Here is an 18,231-nt window from a genome sequence, read left to right as displayed (position 1 = left end):
TGAACTCTATCTTAAAAGTTCTACCTTCCAAAGTGTATCACTTCACACTTTTCAGGATTGAACAGGTTGTAACCTTCAACAACTTTCTACACAATCCACATCATCAACTTTGCTGACACCTGCAAACTTAGTTACTCACCATTAAACTTCCTTATCCAAATCATTTATAAAAATCACAAAGAGCCTGGGGACCCAGAGCACCACTGGTCACCGACCTCCAGGAAGGATAAGCCCCATACTCGCTGTCTATGGGAAAAGCCAATTCTGAATCCAAGCAGCCAAGTTTCCCTGGATCCCATGCATCCTGAAGGAGCCCACCACGGGAAACGTTGGATACCTTATTAAAATCCATATGTACTGCTCTACTTTAAACAATTGATTTTGTCACTTACTTGAAGAATTCAGTCAGGCTGTTGAGGTTCAGCCTTCTCACAAAGCTATGCTGTCTATCCCTAATCAGACTATACTTCTCCAAATGTTATCCAATAATAGTCACCAGTGGATTGCTCACTACCAATGAAATACTCACTGGTTTACAATTCCTAGGATTATCCTTATTATCTTTCTTGGACAAAGGGACAACCTTTGACACCCTCCAGTCTTCTGGAGCTACTCCTATGGCCAGATAGTCTGATTACATCTGCCTCCAGTGTGGGGAACAATGGTAGTGTAGCGATTAGCACAATGCCATGACACCGCCAATGTCCCGGCTTGAATTCTGCAGCTGTCTGGAAGGAGTTTTTCCTTTCTCCCTCTCTCCGCATGGGTTTCCACCGGGTGCTCCTGTTCCAAATGCATATGGGTTGACAGGTTAATTGGGTGGCAGGGACCTGGATGGACCTGTAATGGTGCTACACCTTTAAATAAATAAATAAACCTCACCACCAAAGCCGCAGTAATCTCTTCCCTCATTTTCCATACTAAGCTGAGGTACATCCCATCTGGCTCCAGGGACCTGTCTATCATGATGTTTTTCACAAGTTCCAGCACAACCTCTTTCTTAATAACGTGTTCTAACATGTCAGCCTCTTTTATGCTGTCCTTACTTTTGTCACTGGTGAACGCTGATACATAATATTCATTAAGGACCCCCTCTACCTGCTCTGACTCCAGGGACATGTTTCCCCTTTTATCTATGGTCATTCCTCCCCTCACCCCAGTCACCCTGCTAACTTCTGAAGCAACTCTCGAACCACATGTTTATCTGTCATATCCTGTGCTCACTCACACTGACCTGTGGCACAGGCAGCAGTCCAGAGGTTACCATGCTTGAGGTCCTACTTTTCGGCTTTCTACCAAGCTCCCTATATTTGCTCAGCCCTTTTCCTACCTATGTTGTTGGTGCCAGTGTGTCCCACCATCTCTGGCTGCTCACCCTCCCTTAAGAATGTTGAGGACCTGAACTAAGGTGTCCCTTCATGTAATTCAACTATGTGGTTTTATACTTTCTCTGCCACCTGAAAATGATCAATAAATATTGGCCTGAGATGAATATAAATATGCTGTATTTTCTGTGGGGGAGTTTTAGGAAGTTTTCGCTCGTCACTTGAATGACATTTACCTAAATTTCTCATTTGCATTTATATTTTTTTCAGCTAATCAGCATAAAATAGCTCAAGGGAAAACGGTGATATTTGGCGTGGTTACTTCAGAGTGTCTGATCAGTATATAGTACCTACCTGGAAACTTGTAATGCCAATGTCATAGTTTTAATCACTCCAACCTTTGACTTAAGTTCTCAAAATATTTGTTTTTCTGTTTATTGACCCATTAATTCATTAGTTAACAAAGGTTTACATTTGGGCACCTTTGAAGAGTTGATCTGTTATTATTTTACCAAGAAGAAGACAAATGTTAAAAAAAAAGTAATACTTTTTTTTTGCAGGGTGCATTAAAAGTAGAAAACCTTCATGAACACAAGGTAAGATTTTCTGGCAGTACAGTACAAATATTCTCCCATAATCTCATTATCTAGATTGCATACAGTAATTGATATTTTGTTATTTGAGCTCAAAAATCTTTTTCATTCATGTTGTAAGACGGTGTTTCACACTTGGCGTGCACCCCTCCAATATTATGGCAAGGTAGTGATCAGCACAACGCTTTACAGTGCCAGCAACCCGGGTTCAAATCCCGTCGCTGTCTGTAAGGAGTTTGCACGTTCTCCCCATGACTGTGTGGGTTTCCTCCGGGTGCTCAGGTTTCCTCCCACCGTCCAAAGATGCACTGGTTGGAGGGCGAATTAGTCATTGTAGATAGTCCCGTGCTTGGGCTGGCGTTAAATTGGTGGGTTGCTGGGCAGCATGGCTCAAAGGGGCAGAAGGGCCAATTCCACGCTACCTCAATTGAAAAAGAATTCTCTTATCAAACATCCTACCCTAATCCTTGACATTTTCAGATTTGTTAGCTTTGTGGAGCCAGTTTCCGTCCGTATAGTGACGGGCGTGAGGATTCCCAGTCGAGTATAGTGACATATGCCCAAGTGATGTAAGCACAGTTGCAATGAAAGCCCTGCAGCGTCAGCACAGGAACATAGCATTAGGTAAGCAGGATTCATAAGGAAAACAGAAATGAAACACAGAGTTGACTGAAGCACAAAGCCCTAGGCCTACTGACTCCATGTCAGAGCACTTGAATCTCTGCATTTGGAACGGCTGCTACCAGTTGTACAAAGCTTGGTAATTCAACCTGAAATGCTAACACCATTTCTCTTCCTACAGTTTAGGCCTGATCTGTCAATCATTTGCAGTTTTTTAAAATTTTTCACTCGGTCGGAGCTTTCTTGCCACCTCGCAGTCCATTTGCCTGATATCGGAATGTTGGCTGTTTTTATTTCAGTGCTGTCATTGACAGATCCAAACTGTACTCTTTTATTTCCTTAAGTATGACCCTTCAAGGTTCAAAGGCCATTTTATTGTATTTTCTGAATCATAGCCAGCATCTTGAATTCCTAAAATTGGCACCTGAAGCATATTTATACACAACAAGACTGTGTACAAACCCTTTGTATCCTCTTGGCACTGAATTCAGTCTCCATTGAAGGTTATTGAATCTGCTTCCACACCCACTGGCAGTTTACTTGTACTCCCTTGACGGCCTCATCACCTCTCTCCTCATGCACATTCTCCTGTTATGTTTGGAGTGATTAAGTGTCATTGCACCCTTCGTTTTAACATTTTTTGATTTAAACAAAAATTAGAAGAATTTTTTTTTGGTGTTTCCCAATGCTAACTTGCTTGCTATGGAGTTGTGATATGTTAAATTTGTGTGATCTATGGATTATATACTTGGAGCATGTCCTGAACTTAATTAGGGTCGAAGAATAAATTGTGTAAACAAAATCAAAATTAAAAGTCATTTGACACTCAGAATCAGGTGAAACAATCCCTCATTGTAATTTTCAGAGCAAATCCTGCTGCCGCTGACTTAGGAATCTGTGATACGTACTCGGGTAACTTTGCTGCTGGTGTTTAATGTTGTGCTTCTGTGTTCAGTCCTCTAAGAAGACCACAACCTTGCCATGGGGTTCGGGGGCTTGCGTGCCTCAATGACCCGGAGAGCCATGCTGGCTGGAGTCAGGGCCTTTTGCTTTGGCTCTTCATAGAGTCACCCATGCCAAACGGGTCAAAAAGTAGAGCCCAGACTAAGTGTGGTCCACTGGTCCTCCAGATTCAGAGGTTTATCTCGGCGCTAACAACCTGACTGGTCTAAAGACAATTGTAACGGAAGCAGCAATGAAGAATCCTTCTGTATAGACAGAGGTGGAGGACCTTCATTGCTGCCCTAAACACCAGCAGCATAAGGGGCTCAGTAAATGAAAACCTGCAATAAACGCAAGAAAATGTTAATTTCCCTCACTTAGGCGTTTGTTTTTGCAGGTAATCATATATGAAAAACCATTGTTTGAAGGCAAACAGCTGGAAATAAAAACAGATGTATTCAGCTTCACTGAAGATGATGAGTCAGCTTTGTGCCACACGTATCCGTTTGCAAATATTGGATCCATGAAAGTTTTAGGAGGATTGTAAGTTGTATATAAACACTGGCTGGTACTAAATCTCTGTTTTGCTTATAGCTTGATTCTTACTGTCACAAATTATCTGAGTGTTATATAATAGAAGTAATTAAACCTGATGGAAATATTGCACCTGTTTATTTTCCTAATTTGCTTTAAACATTGTACCTGGATGTGTGTGCTAAATTTCCTAGTAGATTTCCCTTTGTTAATCTAACCTTACTGGTCAACAAGTCCATGATCATGTGCAGTGTAATATGCTAGTTGTATGGTTTGGAGCAAGGGTTGCCAATCTTTCTTATGTCATGGATCAGTACCATTAAGCAAGGGGGGGGGGGGAGGGGGGCGTGGGCCACAGGTTGGGAATCCCAGGTTTGGTAATGCAGCCATAGACTTATTAAGGGGTTGAGTAGCAAATGATTTCTTCCATTAGATGGAAAACTTATCAATTTACATTTACTATTTCTCTTTGAACTTTTGTATAAACAAGGCAACTAACTTAATAGAAATAAACGTTATTCAGGCACTTAGACAGACAGCCAGACATACTTTATTGATCCCGAGGGAAATTGGGTTTCGTTACAGTCGCACCAACCAAGAATAGTGTAGAGATATAGCAATATAAAACCATAAATAATTAAATAATAATAATGATATTAATAAGTAAACTATGATAAGTGGAAATAAGTCCAGGACCAGCCTATTGGCTCAGAGTGTCTGACACTCTAAGGGAGGAGTTGTAAAGTTTGATGGCCACAGGTAGGAATGACTTCCTATGACGCTCAGTGTTGCATCTCGGTGGAATGAGTATCTGGCTGAATGTACTCCTGTGCCTAACCAGTACATTATGGAGTGGGAAACATTGTCTAAGATGGCATGCAACTTGGACAGCATCCTCTTTTCAGACACCACCGTCAGGGAGTCCAGTTCCCTACAACGTCACTGGCCTTACGAATGAGTTTGCTGATTCTGTTGGTGTCTACCACCCTCAACCTGCAGCCCCAGCACACAACAGCAAACATGATAGCACTGGCCACCACAGACTCATAGAACATCCTCAGCATCGTCCGGCAGATGTTAAAGGACCTCAGTCTCCCCAGGAAATAGAGACGGCTCTGACCCTTCTTGTAGACAGCCTCAATGTTCTTTGATGTTGACATTGCAGTAGAGAAGACTGTAGGCAGGAGGTTATCAATAAAGTTATTTTCAATCAGAGAATAGACTATTGTGCACAAGCAGAGTTTCAGAGGAATGATTTGTTGTCATAAACATAAGAAATTCTACATAGGTTGGAACCTTTTTAAGCAGCTCCCAGAAAATGCTGGAAGAACTCAGCAAATCAGGCAGCAGCTATGAAGGGGAATAAACAGTCAACATTTTGGGCCCAGACCCTTCATCAAGACTGGAACAGAAGGGGGCAGAAGGCAGAATTGAAAGGTAAGGGATAGGAGTACAAGCTGGCAGGTGATAGGTAAAGCCAGGTCAGGGGTAGATAGGTGGGTGGGGGAGAGGGGATGAAGAGAGAAGGTCTGTGGGGCTAGGTGGAAGTGATTAAGGGCCAAAAAAGGAATCTAATAGGAGGGGAGAGTGGAAGATCTCGGATAGCAGCAGATGTGAGATATTATCAGTCTTATGAAAGGTATTTTGGTTGATGGGGTTTATAAAAAAAGAGCAATAAGCTTGTATGAAGCAGTAAGTATTACACATGGAAGCTTCTGATCTGAAGTTGCATGCACTAGAACTTCTCCTGTATGGTTTTGAAATTTGTATCAGGGGTATAAATCATTCTTGGTTTGTCTCCTTGCCCTTATCCTTGTAATACAACTGAAATTCTAGCTGAGTAACGCTGGCACACAGGTACCCGTGTAGATGTAAATGTGTGTGTCGCCTCATGTAAGTCATGAGGGGGAAAGAGGACATCGTAATTGTTATATAGTGAACTTGTTTGTATTTATCTTGTTTTATTCTTAACTGTGGTTATTCATTAGAGTAGTGTTTTTTATTGTTCTGTGTGTTCCAACACTGAGCCACTGAGTTGTTCTCCTCATCTCTGGATCCTGCCCTCTCCTCATCACCGGATCCTGCCCTCTCCTCATCTCCAGATCCTGCCCTCTCCTCATCACCGGATCCTGCTCTCTCCTCATCTCCAGATCCTGCCCTCTCTTCCTCTCTGGATCCTGCCCTCTCCTCATCTCTGGATCCTGCCCTCTCCTCATCTCTGGATCCCACCCTCTCCTCATCTCCAGATCCTGCCCTCTCTTCCTCACCGGATGCTGCCCTCTCTTCCTCTCCAGATCCTGCCCTCTCCTCATCTCCAGATCCTGCCCTCTCCTCATCTCCAGATCCTGCCCTCTCTTCCTCACCAGATGCTGCCCTCTCCTGAGTGTGGCTCCTTCAAAGATCATGCAAGCAGTGCCTCTCTTACCTAGAGTCTCTCATAAGTAGTGTCATCTCTATGTCTCTCCTGTTTGCTTCTCATTTTCTGTTTGCTTTTAAATTAGTTGCCTTTTATATCTCATATTCCTCTTCAAGCTGGGAGGGGAGTCCTCAAGATTTCCGAATTACAGGTTGCATCTGTGACAAGGAAAATGGAGGCGGTACAATACATTGCTGGTGTAGGCAGGTAGGAACAAATGAGGTATTTGAGGAGTATAAGAAATCCTCGAGGACACTTAAGGAAAGCAGGAGGGCTAAAAGAAAGTGTGAGGTTGCTCTAGCAGACAAGCTGAAAGATAATCCTAAGGGCTTCTACAGATATATTCAGAGCAAAAGGATAGCAAGGGATGAAATTGGTCCTTTGGCTAATCTAAGCATGGAACTGAAAGAGATGAGAAAGTACTTAACTGGATATTTTTGCATCTGCATTTACTCAGGAAACAGACGCAGAGTCTATAGGAGTCAGGTCATGGACCCTATAAAGATTACCAAGGAGGAGGTGTTTGCTGCCTTGAAGAAAATTAGAGTGAATAAATGCCCAGGGCCTGACAAGATGTCCCCTTGGAGGCTAGTGCAGAAATTGCAGGTCCCTAGCAGAGATAATTAAAACATCGTTAGCCATGGCTGAGGTACCAGAGGGTCAGAGGACAGCTGATGTTTTTCCATTGTCTAGGAATGACTCTAAGAGTAAGCCAGGGAAATTTAGGCCAGCGAGCCTGCCATCAGTAGTGGGAAAGTTATTGGATGGTATTCTAAGGGACCGGATAAGAGCATAAGATATAGAAGCAGAATTAGGCTATTTGGCCCATTAGGTCTGCTCCACAATTTCATCATGACTGATCCATTTCCTTCTCAGCCCCAGCCTCCTGCATTCTCCATAACCTTTCATGCCCTGATTAATCAAGAACCTATCAGTCTTTACCTTAGATGTACCCAATGACTTGGCCTCCACAGCCACCTGTGGCAACGAATTCCACAGATTCACCACTCTCTGGGTAAAGAAATTCCTCCTCATCTCCGTTCTAAATAGATGTCCCTCTTTTCTGAGGCAGTGCCCCCTGGTACTAGATAAATAAGTATTTGGATGGACAGGGGCTGATTGGGGATATTCAACATGGCTTTGTGCATGGTAGGTCATATGTCACCAAGCTTAGAGTTTTTTGGGGAAGTTATCAGGAATGTTGAGTTAAGTTGCTCTGCATTCAAGGTGAGGTAGTAAATTGGATTAGACATTGGCTTTGTGGGAGAAGCCAGAGAGTGGCAGTAGATGGTTGCCTCTCTGACTGGAGGCCTGTGACTAGTAGTGTGTCACAGGCTGGGTCCGTTGTTGGCCTGTCATCTATATCAACGATCTGGATGATAATGTGGTAAAATGGATCAGCAAATGTGTGGATGACACCAAGATTGGGGGTATAGTGGATCGCAAGGATGACTATCACAGTTTGCAGCGAGATCTGGACCAACTGGAAAACTCAGATGAAAAATGTAACTTAATACAGACAAGTGCAAGGTATTGCATTTGGGAGGACCAACCAGAGTCGGTCTTGCATTGTAAGCATTAAGGCACTGAGGAGTGCGGTAGAACAGAGAGATCTTGGAATATAGATCCATAACTCCTTGAAAGTGGTGTAACAGGTTGATAGGGTTGTAAAGAAAGCTTTTGGCTCTTTGCCCTTCATAAATCAATGTATTGAGTACAGGGATTGTGTAAGACATTGGTGAGACCTAATCTGGAGTATTATGTGTATTGTTGTTTACTTACCTACAGAAAAGATGTCAATCAGATTGAGAGATTGCAGAGAAAATGTACAAGGATGTTGTTGCAACTCGAGGATCTGAGTTGAAGGGAAAGGTGAATAGGTTAGGACTTTATATTCTAGAAAGTAGAAGATTGAGGGGAGTTTTGATAGAGGTATACAAAATAATGGGAGGTATAGATAGGGTAAATGCAAGCAGGCTTTTTACGCTGAGGTTGGGTAAGAGTGCAACTGGAGGTCATGGGTTAAGGGTGAAAGGTGAAGTGTTTCAGGGGAACATGAGGGGAAACTTCTTCACTCAGAGGGTGGAGAGAGAGTGGAGTGAGCTGCCAGTGTATGTGGGGTCAATTTGAAAACTTGAGAAGTTTGGATAGGTACATGGATGGGAGGGGTATGGAGGGCTATGGACAGGTGCAGCTCGATAGGACTAGGCAGATTAATGATTTGCCACAGACTAGATGGGCTGAACGACCTGTTTCTGTGCTGTAGTGTTCTGTGATAATATTTTGTAGTGGAACACATTACAAATGCAAATCCTTATTGTCTGCATATTTTGGTATGAGCACATAGAGCAAAAGTAATATGCATGTCAGGCTCAGAAATGTAACAGGCAGTCACCCTTTCTTGTGCTTTATTAACATTTTAATTGACAATTATTTTATGGCATATTTTACAAGATTGTCAACTGTAGTTCTGAACTTTGCTTTTGGCAGGGACAGTTACTTCACTTAATAAATAATTATTTTTGCGCTACTTGTTGACACATAAATGACTTGATTTTTGACCCGTGTTTACAATCTCTCCTAGTTGGGTTGGTTATGAGAAACCAGGCTTTCAAGGTCATCAGTATGCACTTGAGGAAGGGCAGTATAAAGCATGGACTGAATGGGGAGGCTACAACAGACACCTACAATCTTTGCGGTTTATCCATGTTGTGAGTACTCCTTGTTTGAATGTATATAATTGCAAACGAACAGATCTTGTGTCCTTAAATAAAATATACTTGCAATTGTTTGCTTTCTTTATACCAACCTGCCATCACCTCCCCCACCAAAAAGTATCCCAGAAAATGACTTGTGGAGGAAGAATGTCGCTTGTCTGTGCCTTGTCCTGAGAAGAGAGTGAGTCCTGCTTGAGTGATGTCTGATGTCTAGCTCAGTTGTACTTGGAGAAAGGTGGCCATAAAGTAAAGAACTTGTTGATAATGAGCAGCAGTTACATCCCTTCATATAGAGCACCTTAACTGTAATGAAAGTGTCTGGAGGTGCTTCACTGGAGCTTTAGCAAAGGAAATATAGCGAAGCCATGCAGATATTTTGACAGATTACCAAAATCGTTCAGGGATAGGTGCTGTAGAGTATTTTGAAGTTTGGGAGGGAGGTGAAGAGAGAATTTCTTAACTTAGGGCTTAGATAGTTGAAGACATGGCTGTGTATAGTTCCATCAGTTAAATTCAACAGCTGTTTATAGTCTATAAACCTCTGGTAACATCACTCTTGCAGTATTGCATTCAGTTCTGGTTGCTTCATTATCAGAATGATGAGGAGGTTTCCGAGGGGGTGCCGAGGAGATTTAGCAGGATGCTACCTGGATTAGTTCGTCTTATTATGAAAGGTTGAGTGAGCTCGGGCTTTTTATTTGGAGTAAAGGAGGATGAGAGGTGACTTGATGGAGGTGTATAAGATGACAAAACATTGCTAGAGTAGAGAGGCAGCACTTTTATCCCAGGGTAGAAATGGCTAATATGAGGGGGCGTAACTTAAGGAGATTGGAGGAGAGTATTGGGGGGGTGTGGAATTCAGAGGTAGGTTGGTGGTAGGGGTTGATAAAATAGGGACTTTTAAGAAACTCTTAGGTGGGCACATGGACGAAAGAAAAGGACAGCTCTGCAAGAGGGATGTGTTAGATCGATTTAATAACTCAAAAGGTCGACACAATATTTTAGGCTGAAGGGCTGATATCGTGCTGTACTGTTGTGTGTTGTAAAGTCAGAGGAGTTCAACCATCTCAAATGTCTGAGGCTGGCAGAAGTTGCGGCACTGTAGATATTTAAAAATAAGTGTGGTAGTTATAAAATTGATGCATTGCTCAATCACAAGTCATGGTCAACAAGCACACAGAAGGATTTAGAATGCTCTGATATTATTCACTATAATCAGCCAAATAAATGATGAACCTGCCATCTTCAAGGTTATTGTCTGCTTTTCTCGCCCACTTTGCAAAATCCATGATTTTTAAAATCTTACTTTTATGATTTATTGTTCATATTGGAGGTAGCATTCTCTATCTGGCTCAACAATGTTCATTCTTTTTTCATTTAATACATAGGACTTGTCAAATCCAGCCATGATAATGTACAGTGACACAAACTTTTCTGAAAAATGTGGAAGCATTGAAGTAGTAGGGCCTGTCCCAATCTTGGAGGAGACTGACTACGGATTGAGGACAATGTCCATAAATGTTCTCAGTGGAACGTAAGTCTAACTTAAGCATACTTAAGCAAATAGCCAAAAGTTCAACTTTTCTTCTGCAATGAAAACAAAATGAGTATTTGAAGAATTCAGTCAATTCAGCTCAGTAATTTCACACCAATGATGGCTTCAGCAACTTGGTATTATTGACCTGTGGGTGATTGCCACTTTGAGAAGGCAATCCTGTTAATATCAGGATCAGAATCAGGTCTATTATCACCGGCATGTGACATGAAATTTGTTAACTTAGCAGCAACAGTTCAATGAAATACATAATATAGAAGAGAAAAATAAATAAATAAATTACAGTGTATGTATATCGAATAGATTTAAGAAGTGGATAAAACAGAAATACTGTATATTTTAAAAAGTGTGGTAGTGTTCAAGGGTTCAATGGCCATTTAGGAATCGGATGGCAAAGGGGAAGAAGCTGTTCCTGAATCGCTGAATGTGTGTCGTCAGGCTTCTGTACCTCCTAATTGATGGTAATAGTGAGAAAAGGGCATGCCCTGGGTGCTGGGGGTCCTTAATAATGGACGCTGCCTTTCTGAGACACCGCTCCCTGAAAATGTCCTGGGTACTTTGTAGGCTAATACCCAAGATGGAGCTGACTAAATTTACAACCCTCTGCAGCTTCTTTCAGTCCTGAGCTATAGCCGTACCATACCTGTCAGTGATGCAGCCTGTCAGAATGCTCTCCACGATACATCTGGAGAAGTTTTTGAGTGTATCTGTTGACATGCCAAATCTCTTCAAACTCCTAATGAAGTATAGCTGCTGTCTTGACTTTATAACTACCTTGTTATAGTAACAGAGCATACTGTAATATTGTACAGCACACTTTGAATATGCTCCATTTGCTATAATGAGTTTGGGGTTGGTTTGAGATTTGAGGCTGTGAAAGGTGTCCATGTAAATATGTACATTACCAGAAATAAACTAGGTAGTAGTCCCATTGTCCTTGAATTTGTCTGAAATACATAGGATTGGAACATTGTTTCATCAGCACATATGTATGTTATCAGTAATCAGTGCCGTGTTCAAACTTTTGGATCTCGCTTTTGGATTTGGATTTGGAGTATATTATTTTATATTCCAGTGTGAGCTTTATTGACCAAGAGATGAGGGGGAAAGTTGACTTGGGAAGAATTCTGCGGTTGTTGGGCGAGGGTCTATTTCTAAATAGCATTCTTGACTTTTGTCATGGTGCTGAGAGACAAGTGTTGACTCCTGCCATCTTTCAGTGAACTAGAGCTACCCAGCCTTTTGCTGTGCTTGCTTGAGGTCTTGATCTTCCAGCTTTCTTTTCCCTGGAAAACAAGAAGCAATGTGAATTTCGTCATGGATATTTATCTTTACCAAGAGATGTCGATGAAGCCAAGGTGAAATTCACATTTCCCAGGATCTCATTTTTAATCTGAGGGGGAAGATTGTTCTGCTTCTCCCCTCCTCTATTCTCCTCTTCTTGAATTCTACCGATAGTAGCAATGGTAAATTTCACAGAGTCGTAGAGAAACACAGCACATTTTAATTAACCTTGCCGATGCCTTATGCGTGGCTGGGTGTTTCTAGTAAGTGGAGCACTTGCTACAGTGTTTGTTACTGGGCGGTGCACTGGAGAGACTAGGAGAGCTGATGCTGTCTCAGAGACCTGGTTCAATCCTTGCCCCAGAATTACACATTTTCCCTGTGACACTGTGTTTTCTCTCTGGATGCTGCAGTTTCCCCTCACAAGATGCGTGGGCCTTTGGGTAAATTGTTCCTAGAATGTAGGTTAGCAGTACAGTCTGGGTGGAGTTAACAGTATGTGGAAAGAATAGGAAATGGGATTAATAGAGGATTAGTGTGAGTAGGTGACTGATGATTGCCGTAGACTCAGTAGCCAAAGTGCCTGTTCCTCTGCTGTATTTAGACCATTAGATGTTGGAGCAGAATTAGGCCATTTGGCCCATTGATTCTGCTCCATTTTCCCTCTGAGCCCCAATCTACTGCCTCCCCTCACCCGAATCCCTTCATGCCCTGGCCAGTCAAGAACCTGTCAACCTGTGCCTTAAATATATGTAAAGGCTTAGCCTCCGCGGCAGCCTGTTGCAAAGAATTCCACAGATTCACCGCTCTCTGGCTAAAGAAATTCCCCCTCATCTCTGTTTTAAAAGGACACCCCTCTATTCTGAGGCTGTGTCCTCTGGTCTTGGACTCTCTCACCATAGGAAACATCCTCTCATATCCACTCTATCAAGACCTTACTCCATTCGATAGGTTCAGTTAAGTCACTAATGAATTCTAATGAATACAGGCCCAGAGCCATCAAACACTGTTTCATATGACAAGCCTTTCAATCCTGGAATCATTTTCATGAGCCTCCTTTGAACCCTCTCCAGTTTCAGCACATCCTTTCTAAGATAAGAGACCCAAACCTGCTCACAATACTCCCAGTGAGGCCTCACCAGTGCTTTATAAGGTCTCAATGTTACATCCTTGCTTTTATATTCTAGTCTTCTTGAAATGAATGCTAACATAACATCACAGACTCACTTCGCAAATTAACCTTTAGGGAATCTTGGACTTTTTTTATGTACTTCTCTGACTGTATGAACACTCTGAAGTTCATAGGAGTTATTAATCCAGTCATGAGAAATCCAAATTGAGTTGTTTCCTGTATGGTTCCATATTGCTCTTCCCTGTATAATTTGAAGTGATATTATTCATTTTTTCCTTCCACACTGGACTGATATCCTGATAGTACATAACAGTATTGTAGGAGTGTCCTCCCCCTGGGTCCACTCCCCTCTCCTATTAGGTTCCTTCCTCTCCAGCCCTTCATCTTTCCCACCCACCTGGCTTCACCCATCACCTTCAAGCTGTCCTGCTTCCCCTTCCTCCCACCTTTTTATTCTGGCATCGTTCCCCTTCCTGTCCAGTCCTGAAAGGGGGTCTTGACCCGAAACTTGGGCTGTTTATTCATTTCCATTGATGCTGCCCGATCTATTGAGTTCCTCATGCATTTTGTGTCTGTTGCTTTGCAAAGGTGTAAGCACCACAGAACAACACCTCAAGGAAAAGGCATCGTTACATAAGGAGGAGATAGTAAATGAATCCTTGACAGTATCACCCTTAAAAGAGTAAGTTAGATTCCTGGCTTAATGAGTCACAACCCAATTGATGTTGATTTGCGCTCTTCCCGTGAACCAGAAATCCACACATTTCTTTGTACTTTTGTTCCCCTGATTTTTGGCTCATGATTAAGACAGGCAGTTTGTACTTCTGTATGTGCCTTTAACGGTGAGAGGGAAAAATCAATCTGCAATTCACCTGCGTGTAGAAATCTTTTGGGGACTTGCTGTAAAACAGATCTAGCAAGAGAGTCGCTTGTACTCGAGTACTGCAGACTGGGGGTGGGATCGAGGAGCCTGCTGTCTTCAGTCATCTCGTGGACAAGTTAAACTTCCCACGTCGTTCTCGATCCTTTGTTCCATGATGAGGTGGAGAAAAAGAAGCAAGCCAGTGGTTTGTTTTCATCGCACGCACAGCAAAAAGCCATCCAGACAGATAGTACAGAAGCAAAAAAATAAACAGCATTATTAACTGTGAGCACGAAACTACTGGCATACCTATACTCAGTGCCCACTGTATCGGGTACACCTTGTTCACCTGCTTGTCAACGCAAATATCTAATCAGCCAATCCTGTGGCAGCAACTCGTTGCATAGAAGCATGCTGGCATGGCCATGAGGTTCAGTTATTGTTCAGACCAAATATCAGAATGGGAAAGAAATGTGATATAAGTGGAATGATAGTTGGTGCCAGATGGGGTGGTTTGAGTACATTAGAACCTGCTGACCTCCTGAGGTTTTCACACACCACATTCTCTTGAGTTTACAGAGAATGGAGCGAAAAACAAAAAAAAATCATCCGGTGAGTAGCAGTTCTGTAGGTGTAAATGCCTTGTCAATGGGAGAGGTCAGAGGAGAATGGCCAGACTGGTTCAAGCTGACAGGAAGTCGACAGTAACTCAAATAACAACAGGTTACAACAGTGGGGTGCAGAAGAGCATCTCTGAATGCACAATTAATTGAAGCTTGAAATGGATGGGTCACAGGAGCGGAAAGCCATGAACATATGCCAAGTGGACACTTTATTAGTTACAGGAGGTATCCCATAAGATGACCACTGTGTGTACATCCTTCATCCTTAGTTACCTGGTCTGGCCCATGCGAGATTGCAAAATCACTGAAGTGTTGACTTTTAATTTTCCTTTGAAATAATTCAGCAAGCTGGTCTGTTTAAGGACCAATTGGAAAGGAACCATAAATTCTGGCCTTTTCAGTGACATACACATGCCATATCTGAATATCTTTTGTGTAAAAGTGAAGAAATGTCTGCAATTAAAAAAAAACTGTTTAAAAAGGAAATAGTTAACTGGAGGAAGGGTTGAAAGCTTATAATGTAAAGGCATAGATAATAACCAGAGATTGGTTTAAATTCATAGAAGTTGGCAGTGGAGACAGGGAATCTGTGAGGTTAGTCACAAACTATAGTACAGTCTGAGGCACATACGGTGCTTATAAAAAATATTAACCCCCCTCAGAATTTTTCATGTTTTATTATTTTGTAGCATTGAATCACAGTGGATTTAATTTGGCTTTTTTGACACTGATCTTTTGTGTCAAAGTGAAAACAGATCTCTACAAAGTGATCTAAATTAATTACAAATATAAAACACAAGATAATTGATTGCTTAAGTATTCACCCCCTTCAAGTCGGTATTTAGTAGTTGCACTTCTGACAGCAATTACAGCCTTGAGTCTGTGTGGATAGGTCTCTATCAGCTTTGCACATCAGGACACTGCAATCTTTCCCCATTCTCTATAGAACTGCTCAAGTTCTGTCAGATTGCATGGGGATCATGAGTGAACAGCCCTTTTCAAGTCCAGCCACAAATTTTCAATTGGATTGAGGTTTGGACTCTAACACAGCCACTCCAGGATATCAATGTTGTTCTTTTTAAGCCATTCCTGTGTAGCTTTGGCTTTATGCTTGGGGTCATTGTCTTGCTGGAAAACAAACCTTCTCCCAAGTTGCAGTTCTCTTGCAGACTGTATCAAGTTTTCCTCCAGGATTTCCCTGTATTTTGCTGCATTCATTTTACTCTCTACCTTCACAAACCTTCCGGGGCCTGTTGCAGTGAGGCATCCCCACAGCATGATGTAGCCACTACCATGGTTTCACGGTAGGGATGGTGTCTTTTTGATGATGTGTGTAAGCCAAAGATAGCATTTAGTCTGATGGCCAAAAAGTTCAATTTTGGTTTCATTAGACCATCGAACCTTCTTCCAGCTGACTTCAGAATCCCCCACATGCCTTCTGGCAAACTCTAGCCGAGAATTCATGTGAGTTTTTTTCAACAGTGGCTTTCTCTTTGCCACTCTCCCATAAAGCTGCAACTGGTGAATCACCCGGGCAACAGTTGTTGTATGAGCAGCCTCTCCCATCTCAGCCACTGAAGCTTGTAACTGCTCCAGAGTTGTCATAGGTCTCTTGGTGGCCTCCCTCACTAGTCCCCTTCTTGCACGGTCACTCAGTTTTTGAGGACAGCCTGCTCCAGGTAGATTTACAGCTGCGCCATATTCTTTCCATTTCTTGATGATTGAATTAACTGTACTCCAAGGGATATTCAGTGACTTGGGAATTTTCTTGTATCCATCTCCTGGCTTGTGCTTTTCAATAACCTTTTCGCTGAGTTGCTTGGAGTGTTCTGTTGTCTTCACGGTGTAGTTTTTGCCAGGATACTGACTCACCAGCAGTCGGACCTTCCAGACACAGGTGTATTTTTACTCCAATCAACTGAAACACCGCGACTGCACACAGGTGATCTCCATTTAACTAATTATCTGACTTCTAGAACTAATTGCCGCACCAGTGATGATATGGGGTCTCATATTAAAGGAGATGAATTCTTATGCAATCAATTATTTTGAGCTTTATAATTGTAAGTAATTTAGATCACTTTGTGGAGATGTTCTTTCATTTTGACACAAAAGAGTCTTTCTGTTGATCAGTGTCAGAAAAAAAAATTCAATCCACTGTGATTCAATGTTGTAAAACAATAAAACATAAATACTTCCGGGGGGTGGGTGACAAATACTTTTTATAGCTAGCGTGACTAGGACTTTTTCACAGTATCATAGTAATTTTATGTGTTGCACTGTACTGCTGCCATACTAAAAAAAAAACAAATGTTATGACATAGGTGAGTGATGATAAGCCTGATTCTGATATGTATCTCTATTGTGAGCCTGAGCCTGGTATGTCAGGGATGGGTGTGTCTGTACCTGCATCACCATCGGGCACACCTTCTCTGCTGCCTGCCCCACAACCACTCCCATGGTGCTCCACCTTCACCTTTCCCAGCATCCTTTGCTCCCACCAGATTTACAAACGCATTCTCCACTCTACCTTGACTACAGTCTAAATGTAATAAGCTCCCTAGCTACATATCTCCCTAGCAACACTGTGCCTAAGACTTTTGCACAGTATGGAATGAAATTGGCCTTTGTCACTGGGTTTAAAAGTCCTCTGGTCCCAATATACAAGCCTCAGCTGGTTGTTGAAACCCATCGTTCTTTCCATGTTGCTTTTTTTTCTCAGCGGCGAACTCCTAGGAGTCACACTCAACTGTTCCGCTTTAATGCAACTGTATTTATAAAGCTCAGTAGAAGTAACCAGTCTGTTCTCTGCTTAATTTGCAGCTGGGTTGCATACGAGAATTCTGATTTCACAGGAGAGCAGTACATTCTGGAAAAGGGGCTATACAGTACCTTTGAAGACTGGGGGGCAAGAAATTCTACCATCGCTTCAGTTCAGCCTGTTGTAGTGGTGGGTATTTGAGTTAATCTCTTGCATATTTAAGTTTGATCCAGGAATTGAACAGATTGTGATAATAACTTAAAGGTGTTCTAATCCAGGCTGTGACGTTGAGGCTCGATGTATTTTAGAGGATCCATACCTCATATTCCACCTTGACAATCTCGAACTTCACTGAGAAAGAACCCTTCGGAGCCAAGGACCCTTATCAGGCAGTAATCATAATGTGATAGAATTCACCCTGCAGTTTGAGGGGAAGAAGATAAAATCAGATGTATTGGAATTACAGTTGCATATAGGTAACTGCAGAGGCATGAGAGAGGAGCTGGCCTAATTCATTGGAAGGGAACACTAGCAGGGACGATGGCAGATCAGCAGTGGCTGCAGTTCCTGGGAATAATTCAGAAGAGGTTGTATTGGTTCATCCAAAAGAAGAAGCATGTTAAAGGGAAGGTGAAGCAACCGTAGCTGACAAGCAAAAGAGAGTACATACAATGTTGCAAAAACTTGTGGGAAGCTAGAGGATTGGGAGGTTTTTATATGGCCAACAAAAGGCAACTAAAAAAGGAGAGAAAAGATGAAATATGAAGTTAAGCCAGCCAATAATATAAAAGAGGATACTAGAAGTTTTTTTAGATATATGAAGAATAAAGGAAAGGTAGGAGGGGACATCAGACTGCTGGAAGATG

The 18,231-nt window shown here is 42.2% G+C and overlaps 1 protein-coding gene across 1 annotated transcript in view; it reads left to right on the top strand.

Moving 5' to 3' along the window:
- Window positions 1–18,231, top strand: part of crybg1a (crystallin beta-gamma domain containing 1a) — a 221,013-nt gene that overhangs the window by 182,564 nt on the left and 20,218 nt on the right. Inside the window, exons 10-14 of the mRNA XM_059983490.1 lie at window positions 1,886–1,921; window positions 3,879–4,024; window positions 9,016–9,142; window positions 10,537–10,682; window positions 17,428–17,554. Coding sequence (XP_059839473.1) covers window positions 1,886–1,921; window positions 3,879–4,024; window positions 9,016–9,142; window positions 10,537–10,682; window positions 17,428–17,554 — 582 coding nt within the window. The remainder of the gene's footprint in view (window positions 1–1,885; window positions 1,922–3,878; window positions 4,025–9,015; window positions 9,143–10,536; window positions 10,683–17,427; window positions 17,555–18,231) is intronic.

Source organism: Hypanus sabinus, chromosome 10 (assembly GCF_030144855.1).
Source record: "Hypanus sabinus isolate sHypSab1 chromosome 10, sHypSab1.hap1, whole genome shotgun sequence".
Classification (NCBI taxonomy): Eukaryota; Metazoa; Chordata; class Chondrichthyes; order Myliobatiformes; family Dasyatidae; genus Hypanus; species Hypanus sabinus.
This window is presented reverse-complemented; position numbering and strand designations above follow the sequence as displayed.